Raw genomic sequence first — 19674 nt, forward strand, 5'->3', positions numbered from 1 at the left:
CCACGTTACGTCATCATTTGGACGCAGTTTCGGATTTCGGACCGGATATTATCGTTCTTGTCATAGGAACAAACGACGTATATTCCAACGATGTGTCCCCATTGACTGTTGCATCGAGCCTTACTGACTTAGTGGACACGTTATTGTTGTTAAACTTACCCTTAAAGTACAGACGCTTCACAGACAACCATGTAGCGTGCATACCAGATTTCCAGTCGATAAACATTGGTTCAATGCGAGAGTTGACGAACTTAACATGCTGCTGCTGCTGGACGGGCTTCATCAGAACAGAAACCGCCGTTCCTATTTATGGCGGTTGAAGGACTTCTGGTCGCCTGAATGTAAACACCGGAATTTTGCCCCGGACTGCTTTCATCTGTATAATGACGGTTAGCTTCGCCTTGTAAGCAATATCAGAGCTGTTGTGGACGCTGCCCTGCGAAAGTCCATCACTCATTGATATACCAGATACGTATCTTGCTTGTTGGTACGTTTTATTTGTTAACGTTGGTACAATTTGTCAATTGCGCACCTTTTTAGTTGTTACTTGGACTTTATTCTGCCCAACTGGGCTCGTTCTTTGCGGTGATTTCCACCATTACATCTTCACATCATCGCGAACAATTTCTTTATATATATGCATATGGCTTAGTTCTTCTGCAAATTTTCATACTTTTCTGTATCTTTGCTTGTCTCGAATGCACATGGTTAGTTTATGTGCACATATATAACTATGTCTTTCTTTTGACGGTATGGTAGACTCACATAAGGTTTAGTTTTCATGTGATGCTTTTACCCCTTTTTGCATAGCTCCTTATCCAAGTCTACGTTTTGCTCGCATATGGCTTAGTTGTCATGCGATGCATAACCACTTATTTTGCTTGGTATGGTCTGTTTCCATGCCACGTTACGTTCGCATATGGTTTAGTTTACATGCGAGGCTTTTCCTGTGTCTGTTGTGATTCTTTTTCTTTGTCATAGAATACTAATAAAATATATTATATTTATTATAAGTAAGTATGTATAATAAAAGTACCTTTTGATGATCGCGTTACTGCTTAACCTGAATACGTTTGAAGTAATCTTATCATTTCTTCACTTAGGTGTATTATACCGTATTTTTAATTTCATTGCACAGCTATCATTGTTTTTTATATTACATCTTAAAGGGCGTATTTTCAGATTAAGCCCACAAAGAAACGTAAACGGGCCAATTCCACCCCTACTTCTACATGCTGCGCCACAGTGACTCGACCACGAGGAGTCCAGGACCAGCCCCGTTGGTGACTTCACTTCTCTTGGGCCCAACCGACCATCCCACACAATCCAAACAGGGAAAATCAAGGAAACGAACGGCTGTTCCAACTCCGACTCTTCAGCGGTCTGACGATAACGGACCCAATCTCACACTTATCCCCCAAATGGACACCGTTGCCGATCCCACTGACTTACCGTTCACTGCTACAGCTCCTCCTGTTGACTCCGACTCTGAACTTCGACTCCACCAACCTCATTATCAAACCGCGAGTGTTACACAACGGTCATTGCTGGACAACTTTGCTATCCCAGGACAATCTTCCGTGCCTAGCCATGGCCTCCACAACCCACTGAACGTTTCATCGGATAACCCACAGGACATTCCACACTCTCTTCCGACCCATTCCGCAAATGTGTTGCCAGGTAACGGCGTTAAATTTACAGAGCCTATTAGTACACATATCCTTACCCAATTCCCAAAATCAACAAGTAAAGACATTTGGGCAGACCGTTTTATTGTTCTCTCATCTCTTTTGCCATCCACCACTTCTCTGTCAACTCCTCAATACACTTTACAATTAGACAACATATCCATCATCTCTTTCAGTCATCAACACGCTCCCGAAAAATAACCTCTATTGTCACTTGGACTACAGCTTTCCTCCGTTTCACTGCTGTTTACACAGCCAAATTTCCATTCGAAACTGCCAAACTCATGAAATATGCAGAAATCGTGCGTGACATTTATGGCATTTTAAATAATGACCTTTTTTGATTCAATCAACGTGTTTGTTTTTCCCTTCGTCCATACAAGTTCGCCTTAGACTGGTTTTGTTCTACCTAACCGAGGTCAATATATAAATATGTTAATGACAGTAATAACTTGTATGATATGAGTTCTTAGGGGCAAAGTGTAACAATACCTTAAAATACATTCACAAATAAACACATTTTTACTCCACTCTACATTGGATTCGGAGTGTGAATACCGTGATGCTTTAAATACGTTATTGACAAGACTCCATTTAGCTATGTCGTCAAACCACTCTGAATATCAAATTAAAATTAAGAATTCTTCATAAATTATGAATGGCAAACGAAATGAGAATTATAAAGTAAAAACTACTATAACAGTAATAACATTGTTGGACCTATGTTTTTAGGTTCAATCCGGTCTTCATTGTACTTATTTTATATGCATCCTAGCTGCAATATCTACAGATATCGACGATGAAAGAAGTGGCGAGGATAACAGAAACGCACAATCAACGATTTATGACAGATTAGATGATCAACGTCGAGAACTCGATAATACATGGGGCCAAGATCGAGCAATACCCGTCAGCGGAATTGATACACATTCAGGTTAGTTCAGCCATCCAAAAAAGACATGAAATTGCAATGCAAGTTTACGGAAGTCATCGGTTGTCCGGTTAGCGCAGTGGTTAGCGCACTCGCTTCTCACCAAGGCGTCACCAAGCCGGACAAGTGAGTTTTCTCCGGGTACTCCGGTTTCCCCCACAACCCAAGACCAAACTCTCACGCAACATCGTGCCAACGAGAGTGACTTAGTATAAGCTATCATAGCTTCCTTCACAATCGTTGTAAAATATATAATGTTTAAAGTAACTGCGAAAATGCCCAATATTCTTTGCTTTATCTGCTATACAATACCGAATTGTGCATGACATCCATGGCTACCACACATATTTCAATTTAATGCAAACATACAAAATTTTATTGTTATTGACATGTCACTTGTAAATTGAATTTGGAATAACCCTTATCATAGAATTTATTGTAATAGATACTTAGGCAAATGAATGATTTTCCTTTAGTTCTGCATAGTTTAATTCGCAGACACAATCTGTACATCTGCATTTTTTTCTTCTAAACGATTGTTCAATATTTCCTTATCTAATGGAATTGAACGATAGTGGATTATTACAAAATCAATAAATTGTTAAAAAAAAGGCTGCTGTGGAGAGTGTGCGAAAACTATTAGAATAAGTTGGGCTCATTTAAAGGCTCGTCTCACACGGCCTGTTGTGTGATACAGAAACACAGAACAGCAGCACATTCATGCACAATACAGACACACGGAACAGCAGCACAAACATACACAATACCGAAACACAGAACAGCAAAACAAACATACACAATACAGAAACACAGAACATCAGCACAAACATGCACAATGCAGAAACACAGAACATCAGCACAAACATATCCAATACAGAAATACAGAAAGCAGCACAAACATGCACAATGCAGAAATACAGAACACCAGCACCAACATACACAATAAAGGAACACAGAACAGCAGCACATACATGCAAAATATAGACACACGGAACAGCAGCACAAGCATACACTATACAGAAACACATAACAGTAACACAAACATGCACAATACAGAAACACAGAACAGCGGCACATACATGCACAATACAGACACACAGAACAGCAACACTAACATGCATAATGCAGAAACACAGAACAGCAACACATACATGCACAATACAGAAACACAGACTATTTACACATACATGCACAATACAGAAACACAGAACATCAGCACATACATGCAGAATTCAAATAAACAGAACAGCAGCACAAATATGCACACTACAGAAACAAAGAACAGCAACACAAAAAACGTAATATAGAAACACAGAACAGCAGCACATACATGCACAATAAAGAAACACAGAACATCAGCACATACATGCATAATACAGAAACATAGAATATCAGCACAAACATGCACAATACAGAAACACAGAAAAGCATCACAAACATACAGAATACAGAAACACCGAAAAACAACACATACATGCATAATACAGTCACACGGAACAGCGGCGCAAACATGCACATTACTAAAACAAAGAGCAGCAACACAAAAAACGCAATATGGAAACACACAACAGCAGCACATATATGCACAATACAGACACAAGGAACAGCAGCACATACATACACAATACAGAAACACAGAACAGCAGCACATACATGCACAATACAGAAACACAGAACAGCACCACAACATGCACAATACAGAAACACAGAACAGCAGCACATACATGCACAATACAGACACAAGGAACAGCAACACAAACATACACAATACAGAAACACAGAACAGCAGCACATACATGCACAATACAGAAACACAGAACAGCAGCACAACATGCACAATACAGAAACACATAACAGCAGCACATACATGCACAATACAGACACAAGGAACAGCAACACAAACATACACAATACAGAAACACAGAACAGCAGCACATACATGCACAATACAGAAATACAGAACAGCAGCACATACATGCACAATACAGAAACACAGAACAGCAGCACATACATGCACAATACAGACACAAGGAACAGCAGATCAATCATACACAACGCAGAAACACAGAACATTAGCCCATACATGTACAATACAGAAACACAGAACATTAGCCCATACATGCACAATACAGAAACACAGAACAACAACACAAACATGCACAATACTGACCCACAGAACAACAGCACATGCATGCACAATACAGAAACACAGAACAGCAGCACAACATGTACAATACAGAAACAAAGAACAGCAGCACATACATGCACAATACAGACTCACGGAACAACAGCACATACAAACACAATACAGAAACACAGAACAACAACACAATCATACACAATACAGAAACACGGAACAACAACACAAACATACACAATACAGAAACACGGAACAACAACACAAACATACACAATACAGAAACACGGAACAACAACACAAACATGCTCAATACAGAAACACAGACCGGCAACACAAACAAACACAATACAGAAACACGGAACAGCAGCACAAACATACACAATAAAGAAACACAGACCAGAAACACAAACATTCTCAATGCAGAATCACATTACAGCAACACAAACATACACAATACAGAAACATAGAACAGCAACACAAACATACACAATACAGAAACACAGAACAGCAACAAAACAAACGCATTACTGAAACACAGATGAGCAGAACAAACATGCACAACAAATTCGGCATTTACATGAAACGATATGATATACATTGCGGGATAAACGGCATATTTAAAGAGTAGCAAATTATTTCCAAGAAACACACAAATCAATTTTAGGAACCTAGTCCCCTCAAATGTTTTGTTTTGTTGGTAATTTTAATGGAGAGACGACCTTAACTTATATTCTTGGACAATAATTTTTTCTGAAATAAATTGACTAGCGTTATGTAAACATTAATTCAATCAACGAATATTTACTATAGCGAAACATTATTCAGTCTACTACAAATTTTAGGTTTAGTATTTTAATACCTCTGTTTTTGTGTTGAATTTAATTTTTTTGAGTGTTGCAGGTTTCTTGTAGGTTATTTATTTTACTTAACGCTTTTTTATGTTAAATAATATTGTTGCTAACTCAATTTAACTGGAACAACAATAGTTTTTAAGACACCACCAATATTATTATTTATATTATTGATTTCTAAAATTATAATTTTTATTTTTTTTTATAAAGGGTTGTATTATCATCATCCGTTCTATAAACGTTTAAAGAAAATTAACTCAAAATCGTCTATCACTTTTTTTGAATCATATATTACCTTCCAGAACAATCAATCAGTTTCGCACTTTGAAGTGTTTTTCGTCTACAAATGTTTTTTTTTTTCAAACGTTGCCCATCATTCATTCATTTAAGGAATGAATTGCGGGATTGATGTCATTATCGGGGTATGAACGCAATTGGGCTGGTCTAAGTGTGTGGAGTCCGAAGGACTCCACGCGTACTTTGACCCGCCGAATTGCGTTCATAAACCCCGATAATGACATCAACCCCGCAATTCATTCCTTATATTTACACCAATAGTTCATTATTTTATTCAAGAAACGTTATAACAATACTTCATTTTATATCGGATTACCTTTCAGTGATCTTTTCTTACCCATTCTGTAAATAGGACGACCCGACTGCTACCGGAAACATTTTTTTTCAAATGACGTCACAATAACGCGGGAAAAGATCAACCATTTAAAATTACTTTTAAATGTAAAATTGAAACACTTTTGGCAACAAAACGTTTAAAATATAATAACTAAGCACTTTCTAAAATGTTGATTTATATTTTACGGGAGATGCTGACACAACAAAAACAATAACAAGACCAATAGTTTTCATGTTTATTGTTATGCGATGAATTGCGATCCGAACATATCCGAAGATGTTGCGTTCATCGATTGATGAACGCGATTGCGGAAAGGCAGTTCATTTAAGGAATGGAAGTTAAGGTGTAAATATTAAACCTTGGGATACCTATATGTTTTAGTTTGCCACCTAACTCTTTATCTAACAGTAATCGTTGTAGTTAAAATCTATGTCATTTGATATTCAACTTTATCACCAGATCTAACGTTATATTTTGCCCAATCGTGACCGTACAATTTCAGGAGTTTGCCAAAATATACACCTGTCAAGTTTGAACATCACATACACATTGTAATGTTTATCATTAAGAGAAGAAATAATAGCTCGCAAACAAATACAAAGGAATAATTTAAAAAACAATTACAACAAAACACTAATTAACGAATACATTTGTTTTTACTCCACCTCGCCTGAAAAGTGACAACCACTAAAAGTGGTCTTTACTCTTTATCTGGAAGATTGATCGCTGACAGGGAGTGGTGATAGAACACCCATGTATCATAAAACAAACTCTAAAACTTTGAAAGTTGTTTTTAATCAAATGTTAGTTAATATTTGTTTCACTTACATGTTCAACCTTACCATTGTTCATTTCGTAAATAGCGACCAGTGTAATTAAATCGTGTTTTCATGCCCGGTCGAATTTAAGAATTTACTTGGGCATTAACTGTTCATATTTGTTACATAGATGCCTTGATTAATCTATGATGAATGTCCATAAAATGTTGCACTTAAACACTATCAAAATACTTTAAAAACAATCTTGGAGAACTATTTCTCCACGAGCCGGTATTGAAATGACAGCAATGTCATCAGCGACCAAAACTGTGTGCGAGGGACGTCCCCAGCGTAGCAAGCTCTCTTTTTAAAAAGAGGATATTTATATCTTGCTTTAATTGAAATACCAATAAAAACCGAAAAAGGGCGTAAAAGAAACAGAATCATTGTTGATTTCAGTATAAGATTATAAGGGTATTTTATTTCACTCGTGACTCTAGAAAAAAGCTATATTTTGGCTATAAACGGCTTCTATGTACTGTGACACTTGTGCAAAATATATCCTCATTTTTTAAATGCTATTCGGTAAGATATTAAGTTTTATCAGTGAAGAAAGGCAGTGAAAATTATTGCACTAAAAACTCAGGAATGAAAATATCAAATTTTAGAACACTATTTGAAATCAAATTAAGTAACTTCCTTTTTGGTTAAAACTAAATACTTTACTTTTAAACCTGTAAATTACGTTAAAAATTAAATAAGATCTCCAAAAAAATTTGGCATATGATCGGATAAAGATGCGTTTGGAAATGAACACAACTAACCGGTTTTTAGGGAATTGGCAATCCCATTTTTCAAACTTTTCGTTAAAGCTAGATGTTAAATTTGTTTCCGTACAAAACTTTAGACTAAAAAAGATATTCGAACATAAATTTCATGTTTGTACATGTATTTCATTTTATTTTTTGTGCGACTTTGTTATACGAACTTGTAATTCGAATATTGCAACAACAATTGACACATTCGGATCTCCTCGGCCCATTTCTATTGAAAATAACCTCCGATGTATATTGAAGGTTTACAATGTCAGTAATTTGTTCACTTTAACTACGCTGCAAGTAGTTCGCGTAGTTATTTCAATGAAGCAGATACACTGAATGACTGAACTCTTGGGAATCTTAATTATGTTTGCAATAATGCACTGGCAATCAATTTCAACCTAGATATACAAATAAAAAAGCTAAAATACTTCATTCGAACTACTTCTATTCATGCACTGGCGTATCTCCGAGTTTGTTTTCGGTCGAAAATGGCCGAGAAATACCGAATGCAACTGACAGGTTGATTAAAATATCTCGCCACATGTCATGTGTACAACTAAGCCTGGTATTCATCCCATCTTGGAAACGACAAACGAATAAGACTGATCACCAACAGTGAGGTTGATCGTATATCCATGTGCCATGAAACAATATATCCTGAATCTACCTCTTACACTTCTTGAAATATCAAAGTTATATCCACATTTTTTTACACTTTCGATCTCAGTAAATGTTGACCTCGGCAATGTGGTCAATGTATAAATGCTCTGTTCCACTTAAAATTTGTTTGTGCACTAACAGTTATTATCATGTACATAAAAACATTAATAAAAGAGCATTCAAATTGAAAGTATGAAATATGTTTGCACTGTAAGACGTTAAATTGATAGACTATAAAAAACACTTTTTCGACGAGCCATCGTAGTAATCCAGAACCTACGTCATCAACGATCGAAAGTTTGCGTAAGGAGCGTCCCAAGGATAACCGTGTAGCAAAGGAATAATTAAAAGAAAGGATATCTGAACAACTTAATTAAAATACCTTTTTTAATTAAGCATAAAATAAATTGAAAATTTGTTGATTTCTGTGATAAATATTACCTGTATTTCGATCGTGATTGTAGACAACTATATTTTTTGCCACTCATGAAATAAAATGCAACACTGAATTTAGCAAATATTTTCGATATGTTTCAAACTTATATATATATATATATATACATGTATGTGTATATTGTTCGTTAACAGACATTTTTCTAAAAAGTTGTTGACCGACCAATGGCTTAACTTTTGGTTGCAGAACCAAAACTCTTACAAACATTATTTGCTTTTATTATGGAATACACTTTTAAACAGAACAGACTTGTTTCCTTCTTTTTTATGTTCGTAACACGAATCTTAACATAAAAGAACTGCGATAAATCTATTTTGTAACATTTTTTTCAGAATGTGAAAGCAACCGCTCTAGAATGGAATCACAATTTGCCGACCGTTTATTTCACCTTGAGCAAGATTTTTCAGACGAAATTCAAACAAGTAGACAACAAGTAGAAAAAAAGATTACTTATTTCCGTATCGGTAAGTGTTGCTAAGAAGTTAGCTGTTTCCTTTTAGTTTTTATTCGAAGTTTCGATACTACTTTTTTGCTTTCACATTCAGTTAAGGTGTTGAAAATGTTCATTTAAAATATGGACATGATTTCGTGAGTTCTATAGCGTGATAGTATAAATGTCGATATTGTGAAAGTTTGGCATAGTTAACTATTAACTAACTTATTGCTGTTGTTGTTGGTAACTAAATCACACACTTTCAAGATGCACGTATTTTCATTGGTGGCTGCTTTTTTGCCTCATTCTAACAAAAGTTAATAAAATGTTCAACACTCATTTACACTACTCAGATTTTATAGCGTTGTGGCAGCATGTTGCTAGGTAAAACAAAATGTAGGATATCTTTATTTGTTGATGACAATTATGAAACATAGGGAATTGGAAATTGTCTATCAAAACCACTAGGTACATAGGCAGATTTCGGTATTCTACTCCTTGCACTCTGTGACTCGGTTTGTTTGGAAAATTCTATGAAGATATGCCCGTCTAATGGCTGCATAATGCATTAACACTGACATAACACTATCTTGACCTAAAATGTTGTAAATCGCCATGAATGACTGGAAAAGAATAAACATGAAATACAAGGATATCTACGTGCGATACCCGAGCTTCGATTAACCATTTGGTACCTTAACAAGCTAAGTGTAAGCACCAATGAACTGTCCTGAGTACAAATGTTGTAGTTCTACCTACTGACAATGCTAGGTGCCCGGCTAGGAAGCTACTGATACCTACTACAAACATATTTCTGTTTGTCACGGCCCGGGGTCGAAACCGAACGCTTCCGCACATGTAGCGGATGCTCAACCACTGAGCACTAAATTTGCAAATTTGAACGAAATTAAAAACATAAGGAAAGTACTTTGTTCTTTTGAGTATATATGTTTTTCCATTATACAACTTTGGCTATGTCATAATTAAGAATAGCATTAATAAAACCTTGTGAATATTTCGTCATTTATTGAATATGTTTTCTGTATATACAACGGTATTGTATCGCATTGGAACTATCGTTATATTTGGATGATATAAACAGTAAAACTATAGAAAGCATCAGCCAATGTTATTCAACATTGCGCACTCATTGGACAGGTTTTACGAACCACGGCTTGATATTACTTTTTAACATATTAGACCTTTAATGAACCTTTACAAAGGACAGGGGTCAAGGTCGAACCATTATATTTCTTATACATGATAAATAAATTTGCAACTGCCCTACCATTGAAAATGTTCAATTGGAAAAAAAACAAGGTCTCGCCTAGTCATTATCTTCCATTTTAGGCAGGTTGCCAGACCGTGAAGGTCATGACTTTGGGGCAATTTATAAAGCAATGCCAGGTAGGAAGACTTAAATTTTAACATGAAAGAATACCATAACTTGTGACATTTCCATGCCTTGGTTATTTTTATTTCAGCATTAATTTGTTTGTAATTAACTCGTTTATTTGTATCAATTACGATCAAGAATTTTATATATAAATTGCCTCTCTAAAATATGGCAACAATGGATGATGGTATATAATTTAAATACTTCTTTGTTGATGAAGATGCACGGCGACGCTTTACAGTCAAACTTGTTCAGAAATACGCCTGGTTAAAAGAAGAGATGACAGAATCCGTGGCCCGAAATGTTGCACAGTACTGTTTATCTGCGCGTCATTTGGAGTATCTACAACTGAATTGCCAAACACGACCACAATATGTTGGACATTTTCTTAAAATGGTTTGTTTATTTTTACGATTTTATAAACAAATAATTCATACCATGAATCACCTTGAAAAAAATGTTGTTTCGGATTTGTTATAACATTTAAGGACTCAAGTTTGCAATTTTCACATGTTTAAGGTTCTCCGCTCCGGTAAACAACAGATAGAAAACGAGTTTTTAAATGCATTGCAAACAGAAGGAAGGGATGGTATTCGATTTACGAATGAAGTGGAGCAATTATTAGTTACTAGAGAGAAAATGAAAGGTAGGCACAGCTTTAGTCCTTTGTCAAATGTTGCAAACAATATTTTCTTTATAATTCTAAGTTTATCCGTTTTGTTTTAGCATTTGAAGATTTGCAAACGGAGAGGAATCAGTACCACATCAGTGAAGAAAGGCTGCCAAACGTCTGCTTTCATAGTGTTGAAGTTGACATTTTAAATGACCACTTGTTTTCAAGACTCTTCTTCAGCTACAAAGAACATTCAGACATAGAAGAATACAATAGAAGTTCCATGTTTTTTGAAACATTTCGTAAATGCCAGGAAAACGTATTTGATGCCTTCAAATGCATTTGCGATACAAATGGCATTTTCATTAATGGAAACGCACAGCGAGGTAAACAAATTAACCATCTGTTAGGACATATTTTATACATCCAAAGAGCGACAACGCTCTAAGAAAAGCAAAACACTAAATCACAAAAGACGAACGTCATAATATGAACTGCCATTATCAATAATACAATGAAAATTACAGCTAAGTGCCAGAAGTGAAAATCGCTATCGTGTTTTATTGGGTTTTCGCGTTAGAATGGGGGAAGGTAGCTTAACTGTTTAAGTAGATCAGCCTCTCATTTGAAACAATATGACACATTAATATTTCATTAACGCCAATACAACGCGGGGATAACGCCCTGACTCGGGATGTACAAATAGCGGGGATAACGCCCTGACTCGGGATGTACAAATAGCGGGAATAACGCCTGACTCGGGATGTACAAATAGCGGGGATAACGCCCTGACTCGGGATGTAAAAATAGCGGGCATAACGCCCTGATTCGGGATGTACAAATAGCGGGGATAACGCCTCGACTCGGGATGTACAAATAGCGGGGATAACGCCTGACTCGGGATGTTCAAATAGCGGGGATAAGCCTGACTCGGGATGTACAAATGGCGGGGATAACGCCTGACTCGGGATGTACAAATAGCGGGCATAACGCCCTGACTCGGGATTTACAAATAGCGGGGATAACGCCTGACTTGGGATGTTCAAATAGCGGGGATAAGCCTGACTCGGGATGTACAAATGGCGGGGATAACGCCTGACTCGGGATGTACAAATAGCGGGCATAACGCCCTGACTCGGGATTTACAAATAGCGGGGATAACGCCTGACTCGGGATGTACAAATAGCGGGCATAACGCCCTGACTCGGGATGTACAAATAGCGGGGATAACGCCTGACTCGGGATGTACAAATAGCGGGAATAACGCCCTGACTCGGGATGTACAAATAGCGGGGATAACGCCTGACTCGGGATGTACAAATAGCGGGAATAACGCCCTGACTCGGGATGTACAAATAGCGGGGATAACGCCCTGACTCGGGATGTACAAATAGCGGGAATAACGCCCTGACTCGGGATGTACAAATAGCGGGGATAACGCCTGACTTGGGATGTACAAATAGCGGGCATAACGCCCTGACTCGGGATGTACAAATAGCGGGGATTACGCCTGACTCGGGATGTACAAATAGCGGGGATAACGCCTGACTCGGGATGTACAAATAGCGGGGATAACGCCTGACTCGGGATGTACAAATAGCGGGGATAACGCCTGACTCGGGATGTACAAATAGCGGGGATAACGCCCTGACTCGGGATGTACAAATAGCGGGGATAACGCCCTGACTCGGGATGTACAAATAGCGGGGATAACGCCCTGACTCGGGATGTAACAATTGTGGGCATACCACCTTGACTCGGTATTTATAAATAGTTGAGATTCCTTCTTGACCCGGTTTGTAAATATAGTGGGGATACTTCACTGATTCAGAATGAATTAAAAGTACGAATAATTTAAAGTAAGAATACAGCACTGACTCGGGATTTTTAAAAAGTTGGTATACCGGCTTGACTCGGGAAGTATGAATTGTTGGGATACCGCGCTGACTCGGGATGTATAATAAGTGGGGATACCGCTTTGACTCGGTTTGTACAAATAGTGGGGTTATCGCCTTGACTCTGAATGTAAAAATAGTGGGGATGCCACCCTGACTAGGTATTAATAAATAGTGGGGATACCGCCATGACTCGGAATGTATAAATAGTGGGTATACCGACCTTACTCGGGATGTAAAAAATGTGGGGATACCGCCCTGACTCGGGATGTGAAAATAGTGGGGATACCGTCCTGACTCGGGACGTATATATTCTGGGGATACAGCCTTGACCCGGGATATACAAATAGCGGGCCTACCGCTCTGACTGGGTATGTAAAAATAGTGGGGATACCGCCCTGACTTGGGACGTATAAATACGAGGGATACCGCTTTGTCTCGGTATGTATGAATAGTGGGCATACCACCCTGACTTGGTAAGAATAAATAGTGGGTATACCGGCCTAACTCTGGAGGAAAGATAATAGTTGGGATACCGCTCTGACTCGGTATGTACAAGTTGTGGGGATACCGCCATGCCTTGGTATAAACAAACAGTTAAAATACCGCCATGACCTGGTATGTATGACTTGTTGGGAAACTACCCTGATTCGCAATGTTAAAATTGTGGGAATACTGCCTTGAATCACGATGTATAAATAGTTGGAAACCGCCCTGACTCGGCATGTATACAAAGTAGGGATACCGCCCTGACTTGGAACGTACACATAGTCGGGATACCGCCCTGACCCGGTATGCAAAATATAGAGAATACCGCAATGAGTCAAAATGTATAGATAGTGGGGATGTACAAATGTTAGGGATGCCGCCCTGACTCGGGATGTATAAATAGTGGGGATATTACCTTGACTCGGTATGAACAAATGTTGGGGATGCCGCCCTGACTAGGTATGTATAAATAGTGAGGATACAGTCCTGACTCGGTATGTATGAATAGTGGGGATAACCGCCCCGATTCGGTATATACAATAATCGGGATACCGCCCTGACTCGGTATGTACAATATTGTGGGATTCCGCACTGATTCAGTATAAACAAGTAGTCGGGGAACCGCCCTGACTCTGTATGTGCATTAAGTGGGGATAACACGTAAACTCGGTCTGTTTTAACTATTAACTAACAGAAAACTGTTCTGAATCTCTTTGAGGGCAAAGTATTAGTAAGAAAATAAATGGTCAGTTTGACCTTATCTATACATGCATCAGGTTTCAAGAAAGAATTGTATTTTTTTTTACTTATTTTGCTATAAGACTAACTTAAAAGGCAAACATTTATAACTTGCTTGTTTTTACTTGAAATCTCAAACTTTTAAGTTTTACTTTTAAGTTTCTCAAGTTGTTAAAGCGTATTCAAGCATGTTGTTTTAAACAAGTTATATGGAATATATTTGTTTAGCAGGTATCATCAGGTAGAACTCGGAGTTAATCCACAAAGTATTATGTTCATTACAATCCTAACTGTTTGAGATTAGAACTTTGTTTTATATAAGCCGATGTTCCATATAAAAGTAAGTTTTCAAACCATACTAGGGTATTTTACGTTAGCTAAGGGTACCCAATCAGATATGTAGAGATGATGCCGTCTGGTGTAGGCTTCAGTTGTTTTATATGAATAACTCGGTAAGAATTCCATCGCCAATATCTGTTTAAAATCAGTCATGGAGTTATTGACTCAATAAGATGATACAGGTGTATGTCTTAAATGGACTTCTAAATGTTGTGGTATCCAGAAGGTCTGCTTTTGAGATCCATTGCACATTTGTATTTGTACCAGTCAATGGCCAACTGCCCTAATATACGAATACGACAATGTGTATCGTTTATTAGTGGACGTGATCTTGTAACAACATTCGTATTAGTAATAATACATTTTATATTATACTGAAACCTACAGGGACAGTCAAAAGTTCAAATATACCCTTTTATTTGTGTACCCTATTTTCTTTTAAGATAATAGCAGAATCACTGATGTCATCATTGACGAGCCTTCTACTCCACCGTCGTTACAAACAATCGGTAAGTACGCACAAAGAAATGTTTTGATTTGTTTTTTATTTAAACATTCAGAACCAAAACTGTGCATTTTTTAATAATCTGCGAACATTAAAGTTTTTGTTGATAATGTTTTAAAATGTAAGCAACCAAAGTATATTGTCATAAATACAGAATCAGATCTCATAATTTTCTTGTTTTCATAAATACGACTGAAGAAAAACTTTATTTAAAATCTACGTAGAAATATGTTCATGGAGAGGCTGTCTTGAAAAAAGAATACGTGTTTCAAAATTACCAAACAATACTTACTTATTTTTCAATTTGACTGTACAACTAAAATTATAAACATATCAATGATATCATTAAAATTACATGGATAAGCCCAGTAGTAAAAACATGCACTTTAACCTTATTGAACGCAATTTAAAGGCTCAAACGACGATGAACTAGATACACAAACGTACAAGCACTGCAAACAAACAAAACATTCATCGAAATAGCTTATAAATACCCGATTGGATACCGCATTGGAACGGCCAGAGAAACACACGTTCACAGTGACACGTGTTTAAATGGGTTTAAACTGGTTATATGCGTAAAACCTTACATTTGTCCCACCATTTATTTACTCCTTATGTCTAGCTAAAGAAATGGAACCAAATACTGTTTATTTATAATGTTTTAATTGGTTATACGTTTAATTCTTATTTTGTTTTGCTAATAAGATGAACTTGAATAATGAAGTTAAGTTTCTGTCTTAATGGTAGAAAGTAAACGTGATTTTTCCCCTTGAATTCATACACGCATTTACAAAGAAGTTATTTTACGTATTTAAACAGGAAATAACGTAATGAAAAAAAAACCCCATAAAGTATGACGACATATAAAAAGATGAGACACAACTTATTCAAAAGTTAACAGTAAAGTGTTTATGTTAAAATAATCACAAACTAGATCTCATTTTAGTATTCATTCTTATTATAATCAGAATGAAATCGATCGGATATGTAGTTCGTTTTAAATTGTTATTTTGTTTGCTATTTCTCTAGGAAAAAGCGTTTGATGAAAATATTTTGACATTCGTTATCACATAATACCCACTTTTATCCAACTCGTGCAGGAAATACATTTTAGTCAGCTGGCCAAAGACTCGAATACGTAAACGTTCCCTGACCTCTTTGAATAAAAGTTTATATTCAATAACGAATTGTGACAAGTCTTACAAAGACGCCACTCTATGTAGAAAACTTTAAGATAATTGATATATACCCTTCGCAGAAAAATCCCGGATGCTCTTTAATTTTGTGGTGTAAACATATTTAATCAAGATACTTATCAATTCATTTATTCGACCGAAGGACACGTAAGAAAAGTGTTAGACAGTAAATTTTAATTCCATTCTTGTTCTTAACGTCCTATTACAGTACAATAATGTGAATACAACAATAAACACTACCATTTTTGTCAGGAATTGAAACAATTCACACGAATGAAGGATCGCTTGTAATGATCTTGAAACTTACGGAGGAGCACTCTCTTACAAATCTAAAAGACAAATGTGAGGATGGCAGCATCGGCGATGTCTTGATCGATCTATTACAGCGAAAAGATGTACGGGAACGACTGAATGCTGGCACGTACGATTTCAAAATGAAACTCCATGCAACTACAGAAGGTAATAACACGCCCTTGTTTCATGTAAAGTATCCAATACGTCAATTTATTCGTAAAGCAAAATGGGATGTTTAAATCTAACATCACATCGCTGTGTAAAGAAAATTGTGATTGCTTACGCGGGTCAATTCTCTAATAATACAGTCAAATTGTAGACATCTTTCAACCCTTGGGGCAACTCGCAATTGTTAAAATTGCGTTTAAGATAGTCGTGTATTAGAAACGGTTTCGTGACAATTCAACTGTCTTCTTTGAATCAGAGGTGTTAATACGGCCACAACAAGGAACAGAACAAGGTGACAGAAATACACGAAATAACTTTGGTGTATTTCATATTGACAATTAATGCATGTCTTTCAGATTCACAATTTTTGAACATATTGCTCCAACATGATTAAGTCTGTATGAAGTATTGTTGTATTTTAAAACCATTTTCCACCAACATTTATTGAATGGAGAATCAATAAAGGACAGATAGTTATCACTGTCACGATTTCCTGAGGGATTCCTGTGGGATCCGTAGGAGAACGTGACCAAACCTCTTTTTAAATATTAACTGAAGGGAATTCGAACCTCAGCGCTTTTAATATGTCTCAACAATATCCCAAAATACTGAATAAACTAAGACTACTCATTACCATACAGCTACTGCAACTGAGCTGTACTAGGTCGTACAAAACGCGTGATGAGGGCGTAACATGAATATGTGTTGCTGTCGTAATTATTCATGGATATACATAGAATAATCGGGATTGAGGTCCTGGCCATTTCCACTGTCAGTGTCACGGGTTGGGCCATGCTCGTTATTAGATTCACATATTTGTGGTAAAACGGAGCAATTTGACATTCTCTTGATAAGGTTGCACCCTATTTCTTTCAGTGGGGTATTGTCTACTCTTAACTAAATGGGAGATATACCACCAAACAATACTAGTTTAAAAAGTGCTTGTTTAATTCATTAGAAAATAGAAATCATAACATATAATGTTGTCCATGATTAACAATTTTAATATTTGTTTTTAATTATTACAATTTTCTAAAATGTTCGAGGATACACTATCATTTCAATATATTTTACTGAGTATCTTTAGCACGTGAATATATACTTCAATCAAGCTAACATCAAACATTTTACCATACTCATTTCTAGTTCAGGGGCCTAACTTTCACCACATAAAATATCATATAAAAATACTCAGTATTTATCAAGATATTCAAGAAAAAACACCTCCTTTTCCGGGCAAAAAAAAGAGTACCTAACCACTATAACATTTTTACAAAACTAGAATTACATAGGTAACGGTTTAAAGAAACAAATCAAAAACAAAGCAAATCAGAACCATTTAAATGTGTATAAACTATTAATAAGAATGTGTCTTTCAATCTGTATTAAATGAGTCTTACAGTACAATGAACAGGGCAATTGCAAATAAAGATAAGGCATTATTGAGAAAATGTTTGGTTTATTGGAGTTTACATTTCATTACTTTTTCTAGAGCTTTTTGTGCGTAAAGAAACAAATCGTGTTAGAATAACGTTTGAGTATTGTAAACTTTTTGCTACTGAGTTTGTTTCTGTAGCTTTTTGCATAAATATTGTATTATGATTTGGATTAAAACTAATATATAATGAAGTATGAGTGATCAATTAACGTGTGTTTAAGTTGTTAGATCATCATACGGACGTAAACCTTTAAAGAACAATCTTGTTAATGAGAGCAATAATACAATTGTAAATATGATCCTCTTGTTTTTTCCAGATGCTCACTTTGTTGAAATGAAGATTGAAGGAACGATTTTCGACCAAAAAGATATTTTCAATAATTATTTTAACTCAATCTTTAAGAAATGATTCCTGTTTAGGGAAAGTTCATGCCGTCAATCTGAGGAAAAGGAAATTCTCTACAATTAAACATCAACGCACGATACTTTTGAATTACTCTTTTGTTAATATTTAGTTCATTTTACTGTTTTTAAAAGGCGTGTACAATATTTTAAACGGGTACTTTACTTATGATGTCTTGGTTTAAGGCGATCACTTACTTGTTAAACATCTTGATCAGCGTGTGTCATGCTCTATATTGTTTTCGATTTCAGATAATGATGACGTATTTTGTTGATATTACACATGCGCAATATAACATTTGTCGGAAACTATATCACAACGCCTTGTTTTAAGAAACTTAATTGTATAAATAAAGACAACAAGTAATAGTACAGCAGCTGAATTGTGAATACAGTAGTTATCTTCCTCAAATGCTCGTGTTATTTCATATAGATGTTTGATAATTAATATGTTTAAAGTAGAAAGGATGCCATGAAAATATGACACATATTTCATCATTAAAAAGCACAATTTGCTAAAACTTTAGTATTAAAGCTGTGATATCAACTTGCATTGTTGTATGCGGCTTAAAAGTGATAAGTTGCTATTGACAACAGATGCTTCTTATCGGTGGTCAAGGTCAAAGTTAACAAATTCATGAAATCTTTAAAATGGTTTGTTCTTAGACACAAAACTGCATTAAACGGTTTCCCTTGACCAACATTATACCTTTTATGAGGTGGGCAGTATGTCAATGGTAAATGCCAAGGCCAAAAGTTTATGAAAACATTGTCCGTACACTTACTCGAGAACCGTTTAATATAGGACCATGATATTTCAGTGGTAGA

The 19674-nt window shown here is 36.3% G+C and overlaps 1 protein-coding gene across 1 annotated transcript; it reads left to right on the forward strand.

Annotated features, from left to right (window-relative positions):
• Window positions 1-1232: 1232 nt before the first annotated feature.
• LOC128244400 (uncharacterized) lies at window positions 1233-18853 on the forward strand. The gene is made up of 10 exons (XM_052962409.1): window positions 1233-1680; window positions 2464-2622; window positions 9270-9401; window positions 10721-10777; window positions 10987-11162; window positions 11286-11412; window positions 11493-11765; window positions 15284-15349; window positions 16797-17003; window positions 18762-18853. Exons 1-10 carry the CDS (start codon window positions 1233-1235, stop codon window positions 18851-18853), a joined length of 1737 nt encoding a protein of 578 aa, XP_052818369.1.
• Window positions 18854-19674: the final 821 nt, after the last annotated feature.

This window comes from Mya arenaria, chromosome 8, assembly GCF_026914265.1.
Source record: "Mya arenaria isolate MELC-2E11 chromosome 8, ASM2691426v1".
In the NCBI taxonomy this organism is placed as follows: domain Eukaryota; kingdom Metazoa; phylum Mollusca; class Bivalvia; order Myida; family Myidae; genus Mya; species Mya arenaria.

Bases quoted from the DNA above. Each gene is read 5' to 3' on its own strand.
- LOC128244400 (XM_052962409.1), top strand. From the start codon at position 1,233: ATGCTGCGCCACAGTGACTCGACCACGAGGAGTCCAGGACCAGCCCCG. The intron at 9,402-10,720 runs GTAAGTGTTGCT...CTTCCATTTTAG, and splicing joins GATTACTTATTTCCGTATCG to GCAGGTTGCCAGACCGTGAA. The intron at 11,413-11,492 runs GTAGGCACAGCT...GTTTTGTTTTAG, and splicing joins TACTAGAGAGAAAATGAAAG to CATTTGAAGATTTGCAAACG.